This window comes from Tauraco erythrolophus, chromosome 21 (genome assembly GCF_009769465.1).
Source record: "Tauraco erythrolophus isolate bTauEry1 chromosome 21, bTauEry1.pri, whole genome shotgun sequence".
In the NCBI taxonomy this organism is placed as follows: Eukaryota; Metazoa; Chordata; class Aves; order Musophagiformes; family Musophagidae; genus Tauraco; species Tauraco erythrolophus.
Genome location: NC_141485.1, coordinates 873840 through 899952, shown reverse-complemented (window position 1 = coordinate 899952; position 26113 = coordinate 873840). Strand labels below are relative to the sequence as shown.

General features: G+C 46.6%; 1 protein-coding gene across 6 annotated transcripts in view; it reads left to right on the top strand.

The window, feature by feature from the left end:
- Window positions 1-26113, top strand: part of SGSM2 (small G protein signaling modulator 2) — a 59887-nt gene that overhangs the window by 19634 nt on the left and 14140 nt on the right. For 3 of the 6 annotated variants that reach the window (XM_086624473.1, XM_086624471.1, XM_086624474.1), the window contains exons 3-12: window positions 7659-7821; window positions 11627-11788; window positions 14843-14910; window positions 15422-15567; window positions 15985-16119; window positions 16576-16700; window positions 18045-18112; window positions 19836-19999; window positions 20551-20680; window positions 25642-25792. In XM_086624473.1, coding sequence (XP_086480599.1) covers window positions 7659-7821; window positions 11627-11788; window positions 14843-14910; window positions 15422-15567; window positions 15985-16119; window positions 16576-16700; window positions 18045-18112; window positions 19836-19999; window positions 20551-20680; window positions 25642-25792 — 1312 coding nt within the window. Of the gene's footprint in view, window positions 1-7658; window positions 7822-11626; window positions 11789-14842; window positions 14911-15421; window positions 15568-15984; window positions 16120-16575; window positions 16701-18044; window positions 18113-19835; window positions 20000-20550; window positions 20681-22099; window positions 22235-25641; window positions 25793-26113 lie in introns of all 6 variants that reach the window. The other 3 variants (XM_086624470.1, XM_086624469.1, XM_086624472.1) reach the window with 3 other exon arrangements.

The following is a 26113-nucleotide window of genomic DNA, read 5'->3' as shown; positions in this document are numbered from 1 at the left end:
GCTGTCTCCCTTGCGTGCTGGTTGGGCTGGATGCGTGTGTCCCTGCGCGTGGTTGTAACACGGGCTCTGCGGGGCTTCCAGCTGCTGGAGATGGTGTGCTGATGCCCCGTGGGAACGGGGACGGGGAGTGCTTGTGCACACCCTGCGCTTTTGGGCGTTCACGTTTCTTCTGTTCACGTTTTCATCTGTTCCCACAAGGTGACTGCGGGAGGCTGCCGTGGGGAATTGGTTCAGATCCCAGAGGTGGCCAAGAAACAGCGCTGATTCCCGTGCGGGTTACTGGGACGCAAGAGGCGTGAGCAGCCCGACTGCAGAGCTCTGGGTTGGCAGGGACCTTCCTGCACAGGCACGGGGAGACTTTCCTGGGGAGATGTGGAGGTTGTCAGGAGTAAGATTTGGTAAATGCTGGCTTATTTCAGTGCAGAAAGTTTGCTTTCACTGTTTCAATCCAATGCTTAGAAAACAGAAATCTAATTTTGGTGGTTGGTTTAAAACAGAGGAAAAACAAAAAGAGGAATGATGAGTGGAGCTGAGGAGGTGTCCTCCAATACTGTGTATTTGCTCTTTGAAAAGCCATTTGAGCATCACTGTCAAGGTCCTCTCGTGTCTTTTAAAAGATTCTGCGGCTTGAGGTGATTCTTCTGCAGGTTTGTTCAGGATGTGTCCAAGTTTCCTTTTTGACCGAGCTGGGTGCGTGCACGCACGTGGGGAGCGCGTTTGCGCGTGATGTGGACAAGGTGCAACGGGACAGTGCCTGCCTTCGGACACGCAGGAGGCAAAAAGCCCTCCTGGACCCTTCCAGGCAGCTGGAACTGTAACTAACGTGCCGGGGGGCTCCTGTGCCGCTCGCCGTGTCGGAGGGGCGTCTGGGCGCTCCCCTGGGCTGGAACAGGGCATCTGTGCTGCAAGATGTGCTCCCCCTCCTCAGACCTTTTACAGTTCAACTAGATGCAAGCCCCCGTGTGTTGGAGAGCTAATTCAGATCGGGACAGATGTGACTGTAAAGTCAGTTGGTTGTTCTGGAAAAAATCCCTGGTGTAAAGGAGCCTGGAGAGAAAAGTTGGAGACAGACAGTACTGTCAGCCTCAGTCTGTGGGTGAAGTAGAGGAGAACGAAATGACTTGAAGGTCACACAGGCAGGGACTAAAACCTGAACCCAGATCTCAGGCTGCCTTACACACAGAACTTGACACGGTGCCTTAAGCTCTTATCCCATGGAACAGGCATTTTGAGGTGATCCAGCAGCTAATTCCAGTGTCTGGCTCCTTGCAAATAACCACTACGTGTGTATTACAGTCAGTTGGGGACTGATGTGCCAGGTCCTTGTGATGAGAAACGTCACAACGGAATCATTAAATACTGGGGCTTTAGGGACAGTCACTGTGGAAATTGCCCTCGATGGCTGCTGCAACGTTTATTAATAATTAAAGCTGTGCCTGCTGTGCTTTTCACTAAATTTGTTTCATTAATATTTTATTGTTTTAAAGAAAGAAGAAAACCCAACGGTGAAGGTGGGAAGCAAGCCTGTTTCCTAAGCAACAGCAATGCACTACTTTGCAGTTATTTTTGAAGGCAGGTTGCTTCATTTAAGATTTGGAACCAATTATTGCTGCATTGCTTCAGGCATCTGGAAAGCTGCTTTTCTCTTTTCATTTTCTTTATTTCTAATCGAGCGAGCAAAACAGCAGCTGGGTTAAGAGTTGTTTTGGTGGTTGCTAGACAGGATCTGTGACTGTGATGTGAAGAACATCCCCACACTGTCATCGCTCTTTGTTCTTCCCGTGCCGCTCCACCTGGCCTTGCAAACCCCCCGGGCAGCCGAGCAGCGCTCGCCCCCGCCGCTGCTGCTGCGGTGAGATGCACAGATGCTCCTTCTGCCTTTGGGTGGGAACAGCCGTGTTTGCAGAGATGCCATCAGCCCTGGGCTCCCACGTGTGGCATCGCCTTGGCCACCTACAGCTGTCCTTGGGCTGCGGCGGATGTGTCCTGGTGTAAGCGGACGACTGAGGGGGTCGTGCCGGGATATGCGTTCAGGGAGCGGTGCCACGCTTGGGATGGGCAAAACAGCGCAGGGTGGTTGGCTTCCGAGGCAGCAGGTCTGGGTGGGATGTATCCCAGTGTGGAAGCAGTACCAGACTTGCCACTCCGTAGCCTTGTTCGATGCCAGCGAGCTCGTGTCCCGAAAGATGCGGAGCGCGAGTCTGCGAAAGCGGAGGCCGTTGGCACCGTGCCGTTGTACAACATCTCAGTGACTCTCTGGGTTTGGCTTCTCCCAGGCTGGGACTCCTCTGTGCCCAGCCCAGGCAGGACCCTCTTTGCAAACAGCAGTATGGAACGCTGGGACAGTTGTTCCAGTGTAGCCCCGGGCACACTGCGACAGAGCCCGAATTGTGGAGGGGTTATTGGTGTTCTCTTCTCGGGGGTGTGATGGAGAGGAGAAACACAGTGACTTACTGTCTGTCTGACAAAGAGGACAAGGCTGAATGATCTTTCTTCTCTGCTTCCAGCTAAAGCTGCTTCCAGACAAAACACTGATAAGTGCCTTGATCCTCAGTTCCCGATGGTAAGTCTTTCAAGTATTGAGGAATGCTGTGCTCTCACTGCAAAAAATGGGATAAATTTATACGTAATTTCTTCTGCTTTTTATCAGTCTTTCCCATGTGTGTTTGACTGTCTCTTAGTGTGTGTTTATACAGTGCTTGATATAAGGGGACTTCAGTCTAATCCAGAAAGTAATAACTATTTTTTAAAAATTTAGGGTCCTCTGTCCATCCGAACAGCGGTTTGTCGGTGCTGTTGAAAGTGAAACTGGAAAGTAATAAGCAGTTAAATGAGGGGTCACAAAGAAAGTGAATCACATCATTTTTTTCGGAGAGGTAGCGGGTGTAAAAGTGTATGCATACCTTGTTGTACCACTCAGTGAGGTTTTATTTGGGTTCCAGAGACATGGAAATAACATGGATGGGCCAGCATTTCATTTGTCCACTTTCTAATGCGACAGCTTTGTCCGTTGGCCCTGGAAGCAGAAGGGGGTGCGGATACGCATGGCATGGGCGTTTAAGGTGAAGACATCAATTGAATGCTCTGAATGGGCAAATGCTCTTATTTATTAAAAACAAAACAAACAAACAAAAGACAGCCCAAAAGAACAAACGAAAAAACCCAGTCCTTCGTTATCGGTGGGTCCAGGAGACGTGCTGTTTGATTTACACCAGCTGGATGCCTTTCTGCAGGGCTTGCCAACCTCCCGAGTTACTCATTCGCTGGAGGATGGCTGTGTGTCTGTAGGGTTTTCCGGTGTTTATTTGAATTGTCCTTGTTGTTCAAGTGTTGGAAGAAGCTGATCACAGCACAGTGCATCACGATCCCAGCTTTTGGCGTGCTTGCCAACAGCGTTTACACGGCATGTGTCAGGTTAGGCAGCTTGAGGAGAGACAATACGTTAAGATAGTACGTGTCTCTTGTTTCGTTTTGAGAGGAAATTGGAGTGTCAGTTGTGTTGGTTGTCATATAGGTTGTGCAATAAGGGGATATATTAAATTTATTCAGAGGAATTTGCAGTCTAAATAAACTTAGGACTAGGAAGGAGAAGAGGAGAGAATGCCAACTTCTCTATTTTCCAGAGAATGAATTTGGGGTATACAATTAGAGGACTTGGCTTTGCTAACTCAGGTTATATCTCACTAAAAATGAACAATCCCAAGACCCCAAGCCATCAGTATTTAATTCCACTGGCTGTCCCATAGGGAAATTAGGGCTTTCCATGGAAATTTTATCTTCTGTCAGATTTTATCCGATGTTACTTAGCTTAAAAACATATCTGCCTTCACAGTTGAAAGCAAAATAGCAGCATGGTTATCCCACAGCACATTGCCAATTTGTTTTTTTAGTGCTGTTTTCTGCACTCTAAGAGCAAATGATTGTGCTTTCTGAACACGCGTTGGGTTAATTTGTGTAGTAAGGATGTGATAGCAGGAAGCCAATTAGACTTTTCTTTTTTCTGGAGTGGTAAGACACAAAATGTGATGTTATTAATACCTCATAAATGCTGCTCATAATTTTTTTTGTTCATTCAGCAGGTCATTCTTCAGTCTTGCAAAGCAAAGAAATAGGGTAGCAGTGCTGGGACGTTTCTCCTAACACTGTTCAATACAGCCACGTCTTGTGGTCCCCGACTGCCATAGCTTCTTGGCTGGCTAAACTCAGCAGCCTTCCAGTGCCTAAAGGGGCTACAAGAAAGCTGGAGAGGGACTTTTGACAAGGGTGTGTAGTGATAGGACAAGGGGCAATGGATTTAAACTGAAAGAGGGCAGATTTCAATGAGATCTGAGGAAGAAATTCTTCCCTCTGAGGGTGGTGAGGCACTGGATCAGGTTGCCCAGAGAAGCTGTGGCTGCCCCATCCCTGGAAGTGTTCAAGGCCAGGCTGGATGGGGCTTTGGGCAACCTGGTGTAGTGGAGGGTGTCCCTGCCCATGGCAGGGGGGTTGGAACTAGATGACCTTTGAGGTCCCTTCCAACCTAATCATTCTATGATTCAGTCTTGTCTGAGACGTAGGTAAGTTTTCAGGGGCTGAGCAGTGAGGATAGGTCTTTTTCACACTCAGGCTTTTAGGTGTTAGAGGATTTGGAGGCCAGAAATGCTCAGCACCTGACAGTGTCGGGCTTAAGGCACAACAAAACAGTTTTCTTTCAAAATTAGCTGCTGGATCTTGGGAGGGATGCAGTGTGTATCGGAGCAGATGGAATACCATTTGTTACTCAACGAAAATTTAACGTGGCGATTGTAACTGCAGTTTCCCACGGGACTGCCTGCTGCCACTGAGCACAGGAGGGCATCGTGCAGATGCCAGCTCAGACCCGCCTGGCTTTCAGTGGGTGCATTCCTGGCAGAGAACGTTGGGGGGTTTTCCCCTCCCTGTGAATGAATTGGTCTGTTCTCCTTCATACCTTTTTATGGACAGTATTGACTGGATGAGTCATCTGCAGTCTCGATTTAAAAGCTGGTAGACGGGGAAGGCTCGTTTTTTATTTTGTTTTTTTATTTGTATTTGTCTTTTTTTTCCTGCAGCGGTTTAAATGGGAGCTGGTCGGATTCCTGGCACGCAGGCTCACATAGTGCAGTGCTGTCTTTTGCTGGTGACCAGCAGAGCACGTTACAGTGAGGTTTGCACCATGGACCTCACAGGCGGATCTGCTGGAGCTCTGGGTCCGGCTGCATCTCTGTTCCCTCTCAGGCTGTAGCAGTATTACATTTTCTTCTCAGTTCATAGGCCTTTTCATCTTTCTGTCCAAAGCTGGACGATGGACTCTGTTGGAAGGGGAGCTTATCTTACTGGGTTTTACGATTTCATTGTCTTGTCATCTCCAGTGCTTTGGGAGGGGATTACCTTCCATTAAGGTAACTGTTGAATTTCCTATTTGTTTTCCAGTAGCCCCTATGATTTTAGCCGAGCAAGTGTCCTAACAACTGGTTCATCTCCAGTACTCGTAAGTGATTGCAGAGTGACTGCATTCCAGTCACAGGTGATTCTGGCTTTTCCTGGGGTCTGTCACTTTGTTCTCTAGCTCCTAACCAAGTGATGTCCAAGGTGTGGTTGATTCCTTACCAGATCTGGTAGCTGATGGCTGCAGCGTCTCCAGGCTGTGCGTCCTACCGTGTCAGAATCCACCGTCGCTTGGTACGTGGGCATCCTGCCCTGGAGATCTTTTTGTTATTGATGCAAAGACTTGAAACAAGTGGTCGTTCCAGGAGCTTGTCCCTGGTGCTCGGGAGAAGGTGTTTGAAGCCTTTCAGATCAGAGGGCCTGTCTGAGTCGGGGAGGGAGCTCGTTACCGGCCTCGCGATGTGTAATTGTGTTCGAGGTGACAAATGCAGAGTGACTGAGGACGGGGTGAACGCGCAGAGCCTAGACCAGCTGCGAGCTGTGGGCTGCTCGTCCGCGGAGGGAGAACTGAAATGTCCAGCAGTGATGTTTAAGTTCACTGTTGTTAATCCATTTGTTCCCAATGTGAAAGAGGAGAGGGAGGAGTGAGTGGGCTGGTGTTGAAAGTCTCCTATGTTCCCTGTTTCCACCAGAAAGAAAATGTCTTTCCCACAGTATAGGTGAGTGGAAGGCACCATTGTTGTACCACTTCCCAGCAGTCTGTTTCCAGGTACGTGTTTGATGCACGTTCCCTTCTATGGACGCAGTAAAACAACCAAGCTTCTCTTCTCCACCCAGCCAGCACGAAAGTCCGCTTCCCTCAATGAGACTTGTTGCAGACTTCAAGAATGTTAAAAAAAACAACAAACCAAAACAAAACAAACATCTCCCACCCCAAAACTCCTAACACCACCAAACCCAGAAGCCCCCAGCTCAGCTGTGACCTAGCTGGACTCTGATGCTTGTGTGCTCTGAAGAGAGTGTAGCTCTGGTGTTGATCCTCGTACATCTCTCCCTCACCAGCCTGCTCCTTTCTCTAAATTCTGTATTAGTCACCACGTAATGAGATCTGCAGGCAGCAGTACTCTAGGAGCAGTTTGTGGGTTTGTCTTGAATATGCCATTTTAAACAGTGAAGCACATAATAAAAGCAGCTTTAACTCTCCTGATACAAAGCCTTACCTGTCCTGCATCTCATTGCATTGGAGTTCCTTCCCAGCGTGTTAAGCAATGCGATAGTAACGTTTGCATGTGGCTCATGCTTTTTTCATAGTCTTCCCTTTGCCAGGGCAGGATGGAATATGTAAGGCAGTTGAAGGGGAGGGGGTTGGTAGACTTTTTTGGTGTTATTTTCATACCTATTTCCAATGAGAGGTGGCATGATGACAGTATCTCACTTCCATTTGGGACATGAAGAGTTAATATTTTAATAATCAGAAGTAAAAGGATGATTTGTTCTACCCTGCTTCTGCAAATCCTGTGGCAGTGGAAGCTGTGTGGTTACTAGATGGATTAAATGATGCACAGCAATCGACTACATGCCAGTAGTTGGTTAAATACAGCAATTTCTCACATTCAGAGATGGCTCAGGTTTGAACCTGAGCTCTGTAGCTTAAATGAGATGTCGTCTTGCCAGTGTCATTCTTCACAGGCCAGTGCTAAAATTCCTAAACCGTGATTTAAGCATGAGTAGCAAATAACAGGAAAGCATGACCTCCAATTAGACCTTTTCATTGCAAACAGCAGACCATATGGAGAGAAAGAAGTGGGAGAAATGGATGCAGCAACTCACAAAGATAAATAGGAGCCTCTGCTCAAAACCAGACCATCAGTAAAAGCAGATTTCTGGCTCCCTGTATCTTGAGTTCGGGGACTTGGCTCTGCCACGAGGAGCTGAGAAAAGATTTTTGCCTTTGGCTTCATTTTCAGTAGAATCAGGAATTCTTTCACACTCTGACATGCATAAAATAGGGTGAAAATACGGGGAAATATTTCAGTTCTTTGGTTCATTTATGCACTGACATTATCTGCAACTGCAAAGTGCTTGTTGTTGCAGATGAGACACATGCTGGCATCCTCTGAGCGTGAGGTCCAGTCTGTCTGTCTGTCTCTTCCCACCCCGCTCTGTTCTCTTGACTCCACACCGGACCAGGGGGTGTTAGCGGACGGTGTTCTCCGAAGAGGAGAGTGAAGGGCAGCAGTACCCACAGCTTTATCTCCTTCCTTTTCTTGCAGGTGTGGTGGAAGCGTGTCTCCTGCACATGCTGAAGCGCAGGGCTGCCGGCTTCCTGCGGACCGACAAGGTGGCCGCGCTGTTCACCAAGGTTGGCAAGACGTACGCAGTAGCTGGAGACGTGTGCAAGAAAGTGCAGGAGCTGCAGCAGCAGGTGGAAGGCAGGTGAGGCCAAGGTCTGTTTTTTGGCAGAATTCATACAATGTGTGTGCAGCGTGGAGAGGAGACAGAGTCTGCCTGGTAAGGGCAGAGGGGTCCGTCTTGGCCACGCTCGTTAAAGCTTTGTCTCTGTAGTGTCCGTAACGATAAGGCGAATGTTTTTGTTTGATCAAGCTGACAGCAAAGGGACAGAGGTTGGGAATTGGGTCTTTGGTGTTGTGTTTTGCTTCTCAGTATAGCAGATCCGTGTGTCCAGCCCGCACAAAACAACGAGAGCAAATAATCAGTGGGAGTTTCAGAGAGTGCTCGCAGTTGGGTGTGGTGGGCCAGTTGGTGGCAAGAGGAACTGAAGAACAGACTTACCAGAAAAGCTGTCTTGGCATGCTCCTTGCCAGACCACTAACAGAAGATTTGTGGGTATCATGGTAGAAATAGTTAAGTTAATGGGTGGTAGGAGGAAGGATGACCTCAAGCAGCGGCAGTCAGCAGCGAGAGGCTGATTGTAGGAAAGCAGTTAGTGCACGCTGGACTCAAGCACAACTGAATTCATGTTGGAGTCAAGGGCTTGAGATTGCTGAAAGTCCTAAACTTCTTGCTAGTGGTGAGCAGTGCAAATAAAATTTTCCGTGTGGTTCTGCTGACTGAATCACAGTGCATGAGCCTGTGGGGTGAGTGTCTTGTCTTGTAAACTTGGGACAGGAGGTTGTTTATTCTGTTTGTAGATGGCAGTGCTCAGCCTTAAGAGGTCTGTGTACTTTGTGGGAACTTTTAGCCTCTTGATCACCTTGCTGTACGAAGGGCTTTGTCAAGAGAGCTTGACTTCGATGTGTTGCGTTGAAATCTTCAATTATTGACAGTTGTTTAGATTAGCATTTCTACTTAACATTACTCTGTAATTTCCCAGCATTTATCTTTATTAGACTTAAAATTATCAAACATCGTTATGTGGTTTTTAGCAGGTACATGTCTATTTCCGATATATTTTTTAATTGTGCACCTGCTGATATAGACTGAGGTTTTATTAATTGCAGCTTTTGAAGCGTTGGGAAGAAGGATGCTCTCTACTGAAGATTCCTTAGCCTTCCTCCTCGGTTAGGCGCTCACATGAACCCTGCTCTTAACTACCAGAGACCTTTGGCTGCATCCTCGAACAGAAAGGAGCAAATGAACTTAAATTCTGTGGTTTCTTTTGGAGAAATTTTGTGTGTTTTTCAGCTGTTAACAGCCACAGATTGTAAGTGCTGTGGAAAGTATGCACAGCAAAGAGACTCTATTAGGAAATACTGCGGGGGGTGGACTCGCTTCGTTGAATGTACAAAATGAGACAGAAGTGCTGTGGCACTCTAATTGCTCCTGGGGCTGTGGCTGCAGAAGGCTGCTGTTTAGGATGCAATTAACCACGTTTGAATTCCTCTGATGATTGTGGTGGTGTGTTTTCCTTGGCTTGGGATTGGCACTGCGTGTGCACTTGCCTTGTAGAGGTTCTGCCATGGCCTAGTGGAGGAGTAGGGACTCTGTGAACGCAGAGAGGAGCTGCAGATCTCACTCAAAACAGCACCCAACTGATGTATTTAGTCTTTGCATTTGAACACTTCCCCAAAAAGCGACCCGATTGCTGTCAAAGATCAGGGTCATTTGAGAACATGGATTTTCTGCTGCAGATCGCTGAAGATGTCAGGATTTCCCTTCCCAGTGCTCAGCTCTGTAGTGTACCTTTCTCTCGCAGCTGCGTCGCGTTGCCAGATGCAGGAGTGTGGGTCCATCACGAGATGTCATTGTGCTGTGGCCGGGCTGGTACAGCTTCCCCACCTGCTACACTACGGACACGTGGCTTAGTTGCGTTCTGTATTTTAGGAGGAGGAGGAGATGACACACGGCAGTGTCGCACCAGCGCTGTCTCAGGAGACACTGTGTGGCTGGTACCACCTTATAAGATTGCGGGTGGTGGCTTGTCGCGACATGTTGGGCGTTCGGCACGGAGCGGTGTAGTCATCTTGTCTGACATAACTCGCACCGCAGGCAAAGCTAGCGGGGAGGGGAACGCAAGTTCACCTTTCAGCTCCTGTGCTAGGCAGCAGAAAAGAGAAATGGAGAGACCAAACCCATTTTCCTTTTTGTGGGTCACCTTTTAGAAACTGGAGAGCTCTTGGCAGCACGTTCAGCTTCAAAAATCAGTCTCTCGTTCCAAATCTGCTCAGGCCATTAGTTATCTCAATAGTGACAAGTGTTAATTTGTGTCAGTGCCACCAAAGAAATGAAGGGAGCATTGTTGTCGGTATGAAAATGTATTTTGGACACCAGTACTAAAGGGATGAGAGATGGATGCTCACCGTGGCAGGACACCCAGCGTGGATAAGAGCATGTGTGTTGTGCTAAGAAGGCACAGAACTGCTCCTTGGCATGATGCAAATCACAGCTCCAACCATGTGAAGCTGTGCAGTGGTGTGGCAGGGAGCGTGGCATGCTGGGGTCTGCAGAGAAAAGTACCATCCTCTTCGTGTGGCAAAACACCGTCCCACAACGTGCGTGTGCCCGGAGCACAACGTGCCGCTGTCCCTCGTTGGACTGGGGTCAAGTAGATTTTCTGGGCAGCAGGTGACTCCACAGAAAGCAATGACAACTTCCCATGTGGTTCAGAGACCACCATGCTGAGCAGCCTCTGTGTCCTCCTTGACAGTCGCCCTTGGGAAGTGATGCTGCTTTGTACCCCCGACTCGCCATCGCCACTGACCAGCAGCATGAAGGTCCTGTTCCTGGGGGGGACCCATTGCCGCGCTGGCTGGTGCTGTGGGAACAAGAGGGGGTCTTGGCTGTGAGCGAGCTCCCAGCTGGCTCTGGATGCTCATTTGCTGTAGTTCTAGTTTCTCAGTTTGATGTTGCTTATCTCTTAGTTGTCTTGTTGTTCTGTAGGTGGTAGGAGATAGAATGTCACTGCCAAGACGCTAGCACAGACTGTGCCGGAGCTGTTGATGGTGCTTTACAGAGAGACTGAAAAGATGGGCCTGTGCCCAAGGGCTGCCTGGTGGTGGTATGGCAGGAGGTCCCTGGAGAAGCTCTGGCTGCGTTATCTCAAATCCTACTCTGTGCTTCTGGTCTTACTGGGAATATCTCATGCTGAAGCAGCTGCGTGCCACCTTGGGGTCGTGGCTAGCTTCAGCCTGAAGGTACCAGGCAAAGCTGAGACAAGAATCTTCTTTTTTACCATCCTTCCTGTGGCTTTCCCAACTAAGCGTGAAGCTTTGTTTGATAAGAAGCAAACTTCTGTTCATCAGGCGCTACTTATTTTCTGCCGCACTTTGCATTTTGTTGGTTTTTCATTCTTCTGGGGTGTATGGTCTGCAATGGATTTACAGCCTGTTCCTTTCAGCCTACTATGTGGGAGTTTTGGAGAAGCCAAAACGTTGGGCTTTTCCTAATACTCAAGAAGCAGGAAGGATACTTCTGGTAGGTGACTGCCCAGCCTGAGATACCTAATAGAGACCTGCCTGGGGGCTTTTTAGAGCTTGTTTAGCATCTGTCTGTGAATTAGGTGATCTGTACAGACTTCTCCTATTCATAACGCAGAACTGAGGCATCCTAAATCATTAGAGCCACGATTTTCAGAAAATCTCTGATGATGGACTGATTAAAATTCCTCACCCCAGTGGTAGTGAGTACTAACGCGGTAAAGTAGACAGCTAGTATACAGATAGGCGTTGGTCAGATACCTGCTGTGTATTCCAGCACCTCTCCACGCAGTCTTTCGCTGGAGACCTTTCTGTGAGAAGGAGAGTCTGAATTCTGACTGCTTTTACTTTGTCTCCTTTTGCAGGAAAAATCAGCCAAACGGGCAGGAACCCCTCAAGAGGCAAGGATCAACCACAAGCAAAACACCTGTCCTGACACCTCAGGCCATCAAACACATCTGGGTTCGGACAGCATTGATTGAGAAAGTGCTCGACAAGATTGTGCAGTATATCGTTGATAACTGCAGGTAAGGAAAGAATCAGCATAGACATTTGTTGGACTGATGTGGTTAGGCATCTACAACAGGGATTTAGTAAAAAGTCGTCTTCAAACTTCTGGGAGGAAGAAAACCAGGTACACAGATATTTAGAAGAAATTCTACTTTTGTTTTGAATCATAGACGTGTTTCGGACTTACAGAAAAATGTTAACAGCCATACAGCTTTCCAGAAATCTGCTAAAAAACTAACTTACGGTTTATTAAGGACTTCTTTTAGTTTTTTTCTAAAGTTGGCTGTACTGAACAGTGCTACCATAAAGAGTAATGCATTCAGAAGCACATGGAGCCCTGATCCTTTCCACTGACTTCCGCACCTTAGGTTTCAGGAGGTATTAGATGCCAAAATTCTGATGGGACCTAGACTTCAGCGACTTAGTGGAATGGAAATGTCTTCTAATAGGTCAAGAGTGCTTAATTACATTAGGTTAAAATAATAATTTGGAATTTTAGGATGTCAGGAAAGAAAACACCCTTTGTAGATAAAAGAAGAGGAAATGAGTTTATAACAGGGGGAGTTAATGACAAACCCTTAGGGCTGTGACAAAAGATTTTTTTAGTCGTGTTTCCTTTTTAGGAAATCCAAGTTTTGTGTAAAGTGAATCTTCCCTTGAAAAAAACAGAGAAAGAGCATCAATGCTTTATGGATGTAAACTGCAGGGACTCTTTAAGAGGAAAAGACAAATTCTCTCTATTCTATGACACACTGTCATTACTTCCTTCTGTCGAGCATTAGCTTTGGTTTCCCAAGAGGCAGTTCTTAACTCTACCCTTTGTGCCTTCCTATCCTCCCGTAACTGATAAAGAAGAATTAAGGGGCGCACTGAGGACAATTTCCCATAAGAAGGGAAAGGTGGGAGCCCTAAAGCTTGATACAGTCCCAGCAAAGTACATCTGTACCCACTGCCATTGCAATTTGTTGGCGGTGGTGCTCTTGTAATCCTGCACGGGGGGATGTGTTCTTGGCTGTCCAAAACCCATGGGTCTGAGCAAGGAAGAGAGCTAGGGCAGAGGAACTTACTCTCATGGTATTTTCCGAGTCCGCATTATGGTTTTCCTTGTCAACAGCTTTGTTTTCATGCTTTGTCTTGCCACGAAAAGGAAAGAGAAAGGTCTTTGTGCTGTTCGAAGAGAACTGTTGCTCTGGGATACCTGCTGCTGGTTTGTTTTAAGAGCTGCATGCAGAAGAGGCAGTGGGAGGGCTGACTGCGTCCCGGAGACACAGCTCATGAAAGCGTTTTAGTCCAATGCATCGATGTGTCTGCTGTACGTAGATACAAGGATTTGTTAATTCCTCTTTCCACATCATTCACCTGGAGAAACGACAAGAGAGTTTGATCTCAACTTGTATTGTGGATGTTCCTCTTACTGCCTTCTCCATCCATTCCAGTGAGTCAGTATCAGGTCCTTAATTGCAGATGTGGGATTTTGAGAACCTGACTTAGTGAATAAAACGAACCTCTTCATAAGGCTCGTTCTCTTGCATTTTTGTGACATTAGTGCTCAAGTGCTCCATGTTTAAGTCGTTCAGCTCTTCTCTTTTTGAGGAAGAGAAGGCGGTTTAGAGTTTGAGCCCCATCTAGTGGAAGAGACAGCAGAGGATAATGACAGTTCAAGAAATTTGGGTGTTTTGAATTTTTGGTTATGTGGTTTTGTAAAGTCAGCTTCGCCTGCTGCGATGGGAAGGCTTTGAGGTCATTGCAAGAGCTACTGTTTGTAGTAGTTCATTGTTCTTGACAGTGTTTCAAGATTATTCCTCACAGATGGAAGAGATGTTTTAGAATGTGTGGATCTCTTGGTCTCTGTGGAAAACTAACAAAATTGCTTGCAGAGAGTTATTGTTTGTCTCCATATTGCATTAGTGCCCAAAGCCCCAGATCAAATATACTGGGTAAACACATTCAGCAAAAGGCAAGCTCCTGCCTCTCAAGAGCTTGGTTCAAAAATAGATGAGGCAGAACAAGTGTACCGAGAGGAAGTGACTTGCCTGAGCTTACACAGCTCATCGGGGCAGAATATGGGTCCAAAGTAGGGGTGGTGGTCATCTTGTTAAATACAGCAGTCTGGAGCGGGTGTTTATTGAACCGGTTCTTCTAGACTCCTTTTATGCTCTGTGGAGATCTAGTCAATGTTATTGATATAATTTAGGAAATGATCTAATTCTAAAGCAGATGTCTAAAGTAGGCCAAATAAGTTTCTCCATAGCTTTTTTACGATACGTTTTAATGATATTTAAAAATGGTGCAGGACACACCGTGTTGTAAAAGCCTTCTTTAGCTGCACGCCCCATGTGACATTTCTTCTTTGAGATAGGTAGGTGAGCCGGTCAAGCTCCATTAGAGCTTTTAGAGGAGATGCATGCAGTGCTGATTTCTAGGTGATCCTAGCAACTGCCTCTAAATTTCAGGAAAAATACAGGGTTTGGATCCCTTTGGTCCTATTTCTGGCTGTTTATCTAAACAGTTTTCTTACTGGCCCATTGCGTGAAAGAGTATTTGATAACCACAGTAAAATTCTGTGGCTGGAATTTTTGTGTTAAAACTGTAACTAAAACCAAGCTTTGAAAATATGTTCTGTGTCAGTACGTGCACAGCGCTCCGGTTGTACAGCCTAGGTCCCATTTTCAGCCATGGGAAAACTCTTAGAACTCCGGACTCTTAAATCTTCCCGTTCACACAGGTAATTTCGTTGTCTGAATTCGCTCTTGACGTGAGCGTTTGGCCCCAGTTCCTGTCAGCTGTGGGATCTGACCTGGAGCCGATGGCACCAGTCGTGCTTCCCCCTGCACACACAGCCCGCCCCACTGGCTACTGGGTGACCCACAGAAAAAGCTGAAGGAATTGTCAGGTTAATGGCAGCGTCTCTGGCTTCTCAGCCCTTATCTCTTTTGCTTCCTTTGGCACACTTTCTGGTAAGCAGTAACACGTTATTTTTAGAGTCTACGGACTCACGCTACTAGGAGGTATAAGTGCTTTTAAAAATAACAGACGGTGTTTTTAACTGGACTCTGATCTTTTATTCCTAGTAAATACTATGAAAAAGAAGCTCTGCTGGCAGATCCTGTTTGTGGCCCAATACTGGCTTCTTTGCTAGGTAAGTTCCTGCAAAGTTACTTCTTGTACTAAAAAAAAATAAATTATTTCTTAAAACATTTTGTATTATGACAGTGCTACAAAAGGTGATGTTTCTCTCTAGCATGTAGTTGAACTGGGTATAATAGAGCAGCATAAAAGATGTTGGTTTGTTGCTTACGAGACCAGTAGAGACCAATCATTTGTTTTTATTATTAGTTATTAGTCGGATCAGAGAACAGAATGGGAATGCCTTTTTAATGAATACTTGCTAGCAAGTTGTAACTACTCCTGCTGCCACGGCAGGGTATTGTGTCCTGCAGGAATAGTTTTATACAGCCCTAGATAGTAGGACCTGATTCGTTATTGTGTGTATTGTCTGTATTTTGGGCTGATCCTGTAGGATCGTTGAGTGATCATTAATACTCACTTGGCTTGAGAAGGAAATGGCTCTTTCCGTACTTGGCCAGCAGGATGGGGCTAAGCATGTTTCTGAACAGACTTGGAGGGTCTCTCTTGGGCTGTTTTCTTAGTTGGACCCTGTGCGCTGGAGTACACCAAGCTGAAGACAGCTGATCACTATTGGACAGACCCTTCGGCAGATGAGCTCGTCCAGCGGCACCGGATCCACGGCGTACACGGCCGCCAGGACTCCCCGTCGAAGCGCCCAGCCCTGGGAGTAGGTATTTACTCTGTAGCTATTTCCGAGTTAAGGCACAGACTGACAACAAAAACAACCCTAGAAGGGAGAGATCTCAATCTAGAACAACCTTTCTTTGCTCTTCTGTGACGGAGCCTTTATCACAGAGAGGCGGCCGTTTGGGCCCAAATGGCCTCTTTATCCGTATGGAGAAAAGTTAGAGATCCAGGACTAAATTCTGTGCCTTTCGACACTTGCGATCAGACCAGGTAGTTCACAAGAAACGATGAACTGCCTTGGCCAGGGGTGAGTAAGAGCCCAGGTCATTTCTCTGCAAGGTCTCCTGGCTCCAAAGACATTCCACCCTACACCCAACTGTTCCTCTTTTATTGGCTTGCTGGTGCAGTCATTCCCGTCCTACCTGATCCGCCTTGGCTGTGTTTGTGTGTGCGCCAGATCCGCAAACGGCATTCAAGTGGGAGCTCATCAGAAGATCGCTTCGCTGCTTCGGCAAGAGAGTACGTGGAGTCTTTGCACCAGAATTCCCGAACGCACCTCTTGTACGGGAAGAACAACGTCTTAGTCCAGCCGGTGAGTTCACTGGGAACTCTGGGCCAGTGCACACAGCTGCTGCCTGGCCGGGACTTGAGAAGGCAGTAGCAAAGCTACGGATGTAAGCTGGGCTTGGCAAGCACGCGCTCCGTGCCGTGTCTCAGGACAGTGCTGCCTTCCCGCGTGGCTGGGTTGTGCTGAGGTAGGTTGAGCCGTGACAAATGCTTTCACTGCCTGAATGTGAGCTGTGAAGGGGGCCTGTAGGTAGGAAGAGACATACTGGACTGTATTTCATAAACCCAGTGACTGTGCTGTGGTTTTTCCCCTCTTTCCAATAGCAATATTAAATCCAGTACTTCTGGTGCTAAGGTTTCCCTCAGCAGTTCCCAGGTAATGCACTGTGCTGGAACTTGGGGGGCAGAGGAGGACGGACACGACAGTTACAGTTGTGCACTTGAGTCACCTGGATTGTCTGTTTGTTGCTTTTGCGAGCAGAAAGACGACTTGGAGGCAATTCCTGGGTATCTCTCCCTTCATCAGTCAGCAGATAGTTTGACGTTAAAGTGGACTCCAAATCAGCTGATGAATGGAACTCTTGGAGATTCAGAGCTGGAGAAAAGGTAATCGTGGCATTTAGGAAAAGATGGGAAGCGTTCACGGTGTTTAGTTCTTGTATAGTTGGCAACGTGACATAAGTGTAAGGAGGCTGGTTCAGTGGAAGGGCTTCTGAGTAGTGTCTAAGTTCAGGTGTCAGCAGCTTTGGTTCTGTTCCTGCTTTGCTATAGATTAAGCAACTTTCCGAAGGTCCTGTAACGTGCTTGGATATAAGGCCTTTTCAAAAGGAAGACAAAAGCCTGTTTTTCCAGGTGTTTGGGAGAAAAGGCTCAACACCACCTGCCATCGTTACAGTTCTAGTACCTCCCTTCAGAGGGTCACAAATCACTTGACAAGCGTGGCTAATTTCAGCCTCCAAAGAGAGACCTGCGATGTCATGGTCTTTCATTAGATCAGTTATTCATGTGATTTGGCATTCTGCTGCAGTAGAGAGGTGCAGTCTGGAAGCTGGCAGGTGTGTCTCCTCAGGGAATGCTTCCTTCAGCCTCAGAACAGTGCTCTCCAATGCTTAATCCACTCCATTCTCTTTTAAAACTTGATGTGTATTTTTGTTAATAGAAGATTAACGAAGCCCTCTGCCCTTGCTTTTATTGCTAAACTGTCGAGGTGGTTCTCAGAAGGGTTCAGAGCTGTTCCCAGTGTTTAATCTGTAAGCTTGAGCCCCGATGGATTTCCGTGCTGCTGCCCATAAATCACATGTGCAGGACAGAACTGAACCTGCTGTCCCAACTACAAGACCATCGTGAAGGAAAGATGGGGAGAGGCTGTTCAGGAGGGCCAGTTGTGATAGGACAAGGGGTAATGGTTTTAAAATAGAGGGAGGTAGATTGAGATTGGATATTAGGAAAAAATTTTTTACCATAAGAGTTGTAGAACACTGGAACAGGTTGCCCAGAGAGGTGGTGGATGCTCCATCCCTGGAGACGTTCAAGGCCAGGTTGGACGAGGCCCTGAGCAACCTGATCTAGTTGGAGATATCCCTGTTCCTGCAGGGGGGTTGGACTAGATGACCTTTGAAGGTCCCTTCCAGCCCTGACCATTCTATGATTCTAAGTCTGTGCCCCGGGTGTTTTCATCGTAGCCAGAGCATTGTAACCTGCTACGGGGCGGTGGGGGAAAGGGCGGTGAAGGGGGAAAGGAGATTATGAACAGGCTGGTGCCAGATGTATCCACTGTGGAGAACTAGGTCCTTTGCATTTACTGGACTATTAATTTACCTTAATTGACCAAATTTAATAAGCAGTTATTAACTTAGCAGATTTTATCAGGTGCTTGGAACCACAAGCACTCCTGAATACGGAAAAAAAAACCCAACAAAACGTTTCCTGCACTTTTTCCTTCCCTATTAGTGTTTACTGGGACTACGCATTAATAGTGCCACTCAGCCAGATCGTCTGCATTCACTGCCATCAGCAACGTAAGCATAAACCTTCTTCTCATGGGGGTGCTCCCAGAGCCCCTTTCTGCCAGGTGAATGTTAATGCTGCTAATGCTGCTGCCATTATATATGGTGCCTGTTAGGGCTTTATTGCAAAAGGAGGCAGACCATTTTTCTTCAGATGTCTTCACTGAAAGTCCTGGTAAGAACTCCTCTGCCTAAAACTGCTCCAGTTGTCAATTGCTTTCTGTGTTCTTTGTTTTTCCTGTGTGCTTTGCTTTTTTCTTGGGTCATCTGTGCAGAACAGCACCTATGGGAAACTGTCAGCAGCAGGTATTAAACAGAAGCTTTGGCTCTGTTAGGCATGATCCTCCTGTTAGGCATCATCCTCCATCGACAGTTACGAGAAAGGAGAGGGGGGAGAAAAAGCAGGCCCGTTAGCCATGTCTGTAGTGGGATCATCAACCCGTAGAAAGAGTGCGTGTAACCAGAGCCACCCTCTGTCACCCTCTGAGCAGTTCTCAGTAGCCCATTCTGCTCAATGTAGGGAGAGGAATCTGGAGCAGAACGTCTCTCCCACTGCTTTCCATACCACAAGCTTTACATCAAAATCACAGACCAAAGACAAAGAACATTTAGAAATTTTATTTGGAGTCAGATTTGAGTTGCAGTTGGACTAAAGGACCTTTCGAATTAAGAGCCTGTTTAAGAAGACACTGTGTGCATATTGCTTTAAAATACATAAGCAGGAGAGCCACCGGAATGATCGCTTTTCCTCCCTCAGTGTCATTAACACTTCTAACTAGTCATGGACATATGGGGATGAGGGTTAAAACCTGGAATCCTGGCTGGTAGAGGATGGCAGTGGCAACGTCAGTTGGGGTCCGTTTGCCTCACGTCCATCAGCTGCCCCAGGACGCTCTGTGCCTCTCCAGTGTTCCACTGACTGCTCAGATGCATCGCCGCTCTGCTCTGCAGCAGCTCCTTAGGGAAAGGGGGAATTACCACGGGAGCCTTGGTTGCTCTGTGCTGAGAAAGCTGTTCCAGCAGCAGGTGCCAGGCGGGTGCACGACACGGGTTTTGTTTGCGTAAGATGACAGACTTGGCGGTCCTGCCGCAGCACGTGGCTGCCAGGCTGGCACTTGCACAGCCGTGCTGCGGCACGCGTCCTGCTCTTAGAGACCCCCTTTGCCCACGTGGCTCCAGATGCCCCATTCATTCCGTTTGGAACAGGAAATTGAGAACCTAATTCACTTACGTTCTTTTAAAAATTGTACAAGATGCAGATTATTATGCTTTAGAAGAGTATCCAGAGCCCAGAGTGGTTTTCCTTATTTGTGCTAAATTTCTAGTGACAGCAAAGATAAACGAGAAAACTTTACAAAAGGGAATATGACTTGCTAATTCTCACAGGAATAAAGCTGACAGCCTCTGGTGATATGCATTAGGGTGGTTTTCATTCTAAATTGTATGTCCTTTGTCAAGTTATGTCATACACCAGACAGTTTAGTTATTCCTTTATTATTTATCGTAGTAGTGTTCAAAATCACTTTAAATGTTTCTGCATGAGGCCTGTCACAATTTGCCTGTATCTTGAGGTTCTTTAGGACTAAAGGACTGAGATCGTCCCTAGGTTACACTGTGACTGAGACATTTATTTATCTACTTAGAGATGATCATAAATAAAATTTACTTAGAAGGTAAAAGCAACAAATAGAGGTTCCGATATAACAGTGTGGACTTCCCTTGTCCTCCTTTGCAGCAGAAAGCAGATGGACATTAGTCTTGGTGAGTCAGGATGGAACTCAGAAGCCTCCACTGCACTTCCCCCAAGGAGGTCACCTCCTTGCATTTCTTTCTTGTCTGGAAAACGGTCTTCTGCCTCGTGGTCAGCTGGAACCACCGCTTTGGTCCCAACAGGGCAAGGTACTGCTTTTTCGGATGAGCTGCTTGCGGTAGAGTTGATCCTAATGTCTTTGGTCAACCAGCATCCTGCTCCACAGTGTCTGCGCATTGCTGTAAAGCAGCTGGAAATCAAAGTGGGAGGCAAAGTAACTCCGTTTAGTCCAATTTGATTCTTATACAAATAGTCTATAAAAATTGTTCATACCTTCATTGCCACATTGAGCAATGAACTAGAATCTGCTATTGTATGAAAATACAAACCCAGACGATAGGGACTGAGACTGAAATGGACTGGGACATACTTGCTGTCAGAGGCTTGGGTTATTGAAGAAGCTGGTGCCCAATTCTCATGAATTACAAGAAGAAGTTGTGTTTTAAGCACACAGAAAAGTTGTGTTAAGTACCCCTGAACCACCCACTACATGTGATCCTGCTGTTGTTTTTTCCCTCACCTCTTCCCAGCATTGAAGGTTTTGATTTAAGATTTGAGATGCCAAAGGTCTGAAGTATTTAGTTTATTGTGCTCCATTAGTTATTCATAGCTGAATGTATGGAATCATTATTTTCTCTAGGGTAAGGTATTTCCAAAGCTTCGAAAACGGAACAGCAACAAATCAGTGGACCTAGAGGAAATGCCAGCTGAAGACACTTCTACAGACTACGTGTTCAGAATTATCTATCCAGGACACAAGCATGATAACAGTAAGTGCCTTTGTTCTGCTTTATTAAAAAAAACACCACCAACCAAAAAACCTAAGAAAACCTTGAATTAATATCCTGGGAAGGAACTGAAGGTAACAAACAAGCCAGGGTTTTTTTTTGGGTGATGAGAGAATGTATCATAAAATTTCATTGTGTGATAATTGTGATCAACAGGTACAGCTTACTATAGGTTTCCTTGATGTAGTGGAACTTGTTATCATAGTGGAAATGGAGTTGAGGTAGGGAATCTTATTTATATTTACTGTGTTTTGCAGAAGAAGTTTTCAAAATACTCCCCTGGGCTTGCAAACTGAGACTAAAAGCAAAAAGATTGCTTGACTAGCCAAGAGCAGTTTTGCTCCTAAAGTGAGGATATTTTTATTGGCCACACTGCTTGCTCATAATGTTGTTATTAGAAAAAATACCATAAACTCAACTCTTAAAGTACTCCAAGAACTCCCTGGGCTAAGTTTTCCTGGCTTGGAAGCAAGAACTTAACAATGGATAAACAAAGGCCCTTCCAAGGAAACTAAATGAATTCCCAAGCACCAAACCACCTCATGTCATCAGTGAATACAAATTCCTTACATGCAAGAAGGCATTTGAGCTCGTTCTCAAACAGCATGTTCAGTTTTATTCCTCTTGGCAAAGAAGCAAGAATTTCCCAGGAAGATCAGACCCTAAAGTTTACAGGGGATTTGGATTTACTGCTTATATTGGGACTTAACTGCAGCTGAAAAACCAGAAATCTCATCTGAACCCTCCTTACCCCAGGGACTGAACCCCAGTGGTGGCCGTGCATTATTAGGGCGTCTGGATTTGCACAGGTAAGTTCATGCACACACCAGCAAAAGCACATTCTGCCTCTGCCTGAGCAAGGGGACTGCAGATTCTGTGGGCACACTCAGCACAGACCTGCCTGTTGAGTGCCAGACAGAGCGAGCTGGCTCCTGCCTTGGGCTTCCTTAGGCGTGTTTGCAGTGCCAGGCAGAGCTGTGGAGCAGAACGTTTGCTGTCCAGATGCGTCTGGCACAGGTTGCAGAGTGGAAGAGAGGCCACAGCCTTGATAAAGGCATGGTGAAGGAGAGAAGCTAGTTGGAACCTTGAATTCCCCTAGAGTTTTGCCAAAAAGCATACCCACCTACTGCAGACTGGCATTGGGACCTTTCTCCATTGCCATGGCGTGACACGTGTGCTCTGGGAACGCAGCCTGTGCACCATCAAAAGCTGGCCTGTGTTTGGTGGAGCATGCTTTTTTCTGTAGGAAACTCATTTTTCATACCCATGTACAGGAGCTTGTGCCTTCAAGAAGAGGGCAGGATTCAAGTCCTTGTCTTTGCTGAACATGTCCTTTTGAGCTTTCCCGCAGAATCGAGTTCTCTCTTCTTATGCTCCTCTTTCACTATTTTCTTTGAGCAGTAACTATTAACTACCACCACTTAGCTGCCAGCCGCTCTGCCTCTGTTGACGATGACGAGGAGGAGGAAGATAAGCTACACGCAATGCTATCAATGATCTGCTCTCGGAACCTCACAGCTCCTAATAGGATGAAAGGTTTTTATCCTCCTCCCCCTGTGTCCCAGAGCTCTATTGCAGCTCGTTCCACTGATGCACACAACAGTGTTGGCATTATTACAAGGAGAAACGTTTCACTTGCGCCATGAGATCTGGAGATCAAGTTGACGGAGAGGCTGGGAATATGCTCAAAACCTGCGGGGAGCAGAAACAGCAGCATCTTCCCTCCGCTTTGAGCGTGTGTGCTGCTGAACAGACAAACCTCTCCTTCCAGAGGCTTCCTGCCTCACCTTCATAAAAGCTGGATATTAGAGCATGTTCTCACAAGAGAAGGAGGGAGTAGAACCGGTCTTTGCGTTCTCCCTCCGTGGGTTAGTCGCGGACAGCGTAACCAACTGGGGAGGGCAGCCTTGCGTAGGAAGGATCAGAGGTGAACCATTGCAGCACTGGCAGTGATGGGCTGGGCAAAGTCAGAAACAGAGCATGTCTTTGTAGACAGAGTAGGGCAGAAGTGTGATGAGCTACAGTCTGAGCCCAAGGATGGTTCAAGTATGCATGCTCCCACACTCTGGATACCTCTGTGAGGTAGCAGAAGTGTGCAGAGAAGACCAGATGGAGATGCAACACCTTTCTGTGGTCAGGTGCCTTCATTCCACTTCTCGCGTTCTTAGGCTGGGTGGGTTTCAGATCATCGGCTGCAAGACAGAGTCTCCACCTTCCAAAAATTTGTCATCTTATTATTTTCTTAAAGCAATTCATAACATATGTATTAAGTTGGTGTTCTCCAGAAGTGTATGTGTTACAAGCATTCAGGATCTAGTAGTTCAGTTCTGGAGACTGAAAAGCCCTTGTTTCCTCAAAGGAAGCAGCTGAATGGTGTACGAGATAATCCATTCCCCAGGCCAAACACCTCGGGCACAGCTTGGATTCCAAGGCTTGCAGTTGTTCAGGAGACAGGCAGGTGTTGTCAAGGTCTCTCCACTAGTTGATGTGAAATCTTGTTCCCCTCTGGGCTCACCAGTTCCTGCACAGCTTCAACACTGCCAGACTTTTGGCCTTGATACCTCTGGAGTGCATGTGCCAAATCTGGCATGCTCCTGTTACAACCAAAACAACAGCCTCTGCCTCTTCCCAGTCACGGGAGGATATCAGGGAGAACAGAACCTTCTCTGTTACCAGGCTGGGAAGTAGCTGTCAAAAGTTGGCCATCTGCAGAGGAGGTAGGAAGGACAGCGACTGCTCGCAAGCTTGGCTCTCGTCTCCGTTTCTCATCTGTTGCGTTAGCATGAACGTGCTTTTTCTGGTATTGCTGTTTCCTAAGAAAAGCACAAGGTATCCTGGCTGCAGATAAGGCACTCACACCTTAAACAGCGAAGCAATGAGTTGGATTCCCAGCGGCTGTTAGCTGTGGTCTGGTGGGCCTGGCTGCAGGAGACGGTAACTGCTCTGCATCTCTGCAGTGCGCAAGTTCTGTTCAGAGAGGGTGTGAGCGGGTGTTCGGGGACATCCTCCTTTCTCCTGGGCTGCCCACACACTTATCCCGCGGCAGCAGAAACTGGTAAAGCCCAGCCCAAGTTAATGCAGTTCCTAGAAGGTACGGATGGAAAGAGACTCCAAAATACAGCATTGCCCTTGAAAAAACATACTGTTCCAGGAAGTTTCCGTGTGTTTCAACTCACCGTGTCGGGATATGGGCAATAATGGAAAGGAAGAAGGTCTAACGCTGCCACGTACATATATTAAGAGGATAACACCATGATCTAAAGCGTAAGAAACACAATTTAGTCTTTAGTCAGGTGATGGAAACTTTCAGTTATGCCACTGGAACAGCTGTCGGAGATAGATCTGCTTTTGCTTAGTTAATCTCGAAGGTAGTGGTAGAGCTAGGAACGTGTCTGGAGTAGTGAGTCTTCCTGAACTACATTGGATTGGCTGTTGTCTCTCCAGCCGCATCCCTTCGACATAATGACAACACTGTTGTAGCAGGTTTGCTGCCCATTTGCTTCTACATTTTGCAACATGCCAGACTTTTGCATGTAGCTGAAGTGACAGATAACACCACTACAGTTAAATAAAAGATGCTGTTCACTCTAATTCTTCACTAATTCACGTACCTTTCATCTGAATCTTTAGGTTCTGTGGGGTTCTTTCCTTGTTCTTCTAAAAAAATAAAAAATTAAAACTGAAAAACCCACTTTTCTTGTCTGTAGAGGGGAGGCAAAAAATAATGATCTAAAACGGTTTGTCCAATGGTTTTTATCTGAACCCAATAAGAAGCTGCAATAAATACTGGGTCATTCAGCTCCTTCCTGAAGAATTAAGGTGAAGAGCATTTTTGCATCACACTTTGTTTTGTGAAATGAAATACACGTGACTGCTTCCGCATGAGCCTGTGCTTTTTCTGTTAACAGATGTTTTTACTCCACTCCTTCCTCACCTATGCCCACCTTCTAATAGGCACTACTAAAATGCTTTATGCTGCCTTGACTTAAAATGCATGAGATGGTTTGGAATTGCCCCTACCACCACCCAACAAATGTATGTTTTAAAAGCACGGCCCAGGGGACTGGATTTTGCTTACAAAAGTTAATTTAGTGACACGAGTATCAATGGCATTTGCCTTAATTTTAATCATGGGTGAGCTGAAAGGCCAGTTATTTATTATAAAACAAAAACCCACGAGCTCATATGCCAGCTGGGAAAGTTGAAGAGCTGAAGCCAAGCTTTCAGGAGGCAACTGGTGATTTTTTGGGGTTGCCTTCCTGAAGCTGGTTAAAAAGGCAAATAGATTTGGTGGAGCAGGGATAACTCAAGCAGCTGCACTGTACTGTTGGATCACATTTTCCTGCAGAGTATCCTGCTGTTATAAACACAGTGTTGACATTAGGAGGACTTGAACTATCCTTCTGTGCTAAATATTTTAGGATTGGCTTCTGAGGGGGGAAAAGTCATCTTCTGAAAATAACTGAATCAATTCTTCTTAATTTCTTTTACGCTCAAACTTTCACTCTAGCTGGACTAGCAGTTACGTGGCTGATTCCAGGAACTGCAAAATGAAATTCTGAGACCTGAATTAAATAGAAGGTCAGGTTAGATGATCTCTTTTGGCCATAACATTACCACAGCATTGCACAAGAACCAGTTTTAGTTCTACTGCAGCACCCTTTTCTCTGTTTTCTTGAAACACGAACTGGGATGTGCATGGGCAAGAAAGGGGGAAATGCCGAAGGGATCTGACTTGATGGGAAGCGACCGTGCGCAGCATGCAGCTGGTTTAGATGTGCTGAGCGCAGCATTTCTGAGGATGGGGCTCTCCCCTTTTTGGAATCAAGGTTCAGAGCCTGCTGAGACGTAAAGCATGAAACCATCAGGATGTACAGGAGGAAGAGGAGGGGAAAGAGGAAAAAAGGTTGATGGTCTGCTGTTTTGTGTGGGTTTTTTCCTAGACACCAGCGAAATGATAGAGATGCAAGGCTTTGGGGCAAGCTTGCTTTCGTGGCAGCTGGAGCACTGCAGCCAGGGCTCCTCCTGCATCTCCTGTTCCACGGGCAGCTCTCCCTACGACGTGCCCAGCTGCTGCAACTGCATCCACGACAGGTGAGCACGTTGGGCAGCAAGCTCACTGGGGCACTCTGCACGCCGGCTGAGAGCACGGAGGGTTTACTGGCTGCAGCACCAGAGACAGAGTAACAGTTTTCAAGTAGTTCCTAACACAAATAGATGGAGTTGTACAGCAAGAAATTTCATTTATTAAAACCTCTCAAGTCACATTTTGATAGAAAAATTGCAGCTAGTTCTTTTGTCTAGTTTGATGTAATTCAGCTCTGGAAGCGTTTTCTCTAACAACTCATTAACAATTACAGTGAAGGGCAACAGTTCATCTCATCTGACAGGGACCTTTACAGTGCACCTGCAGCC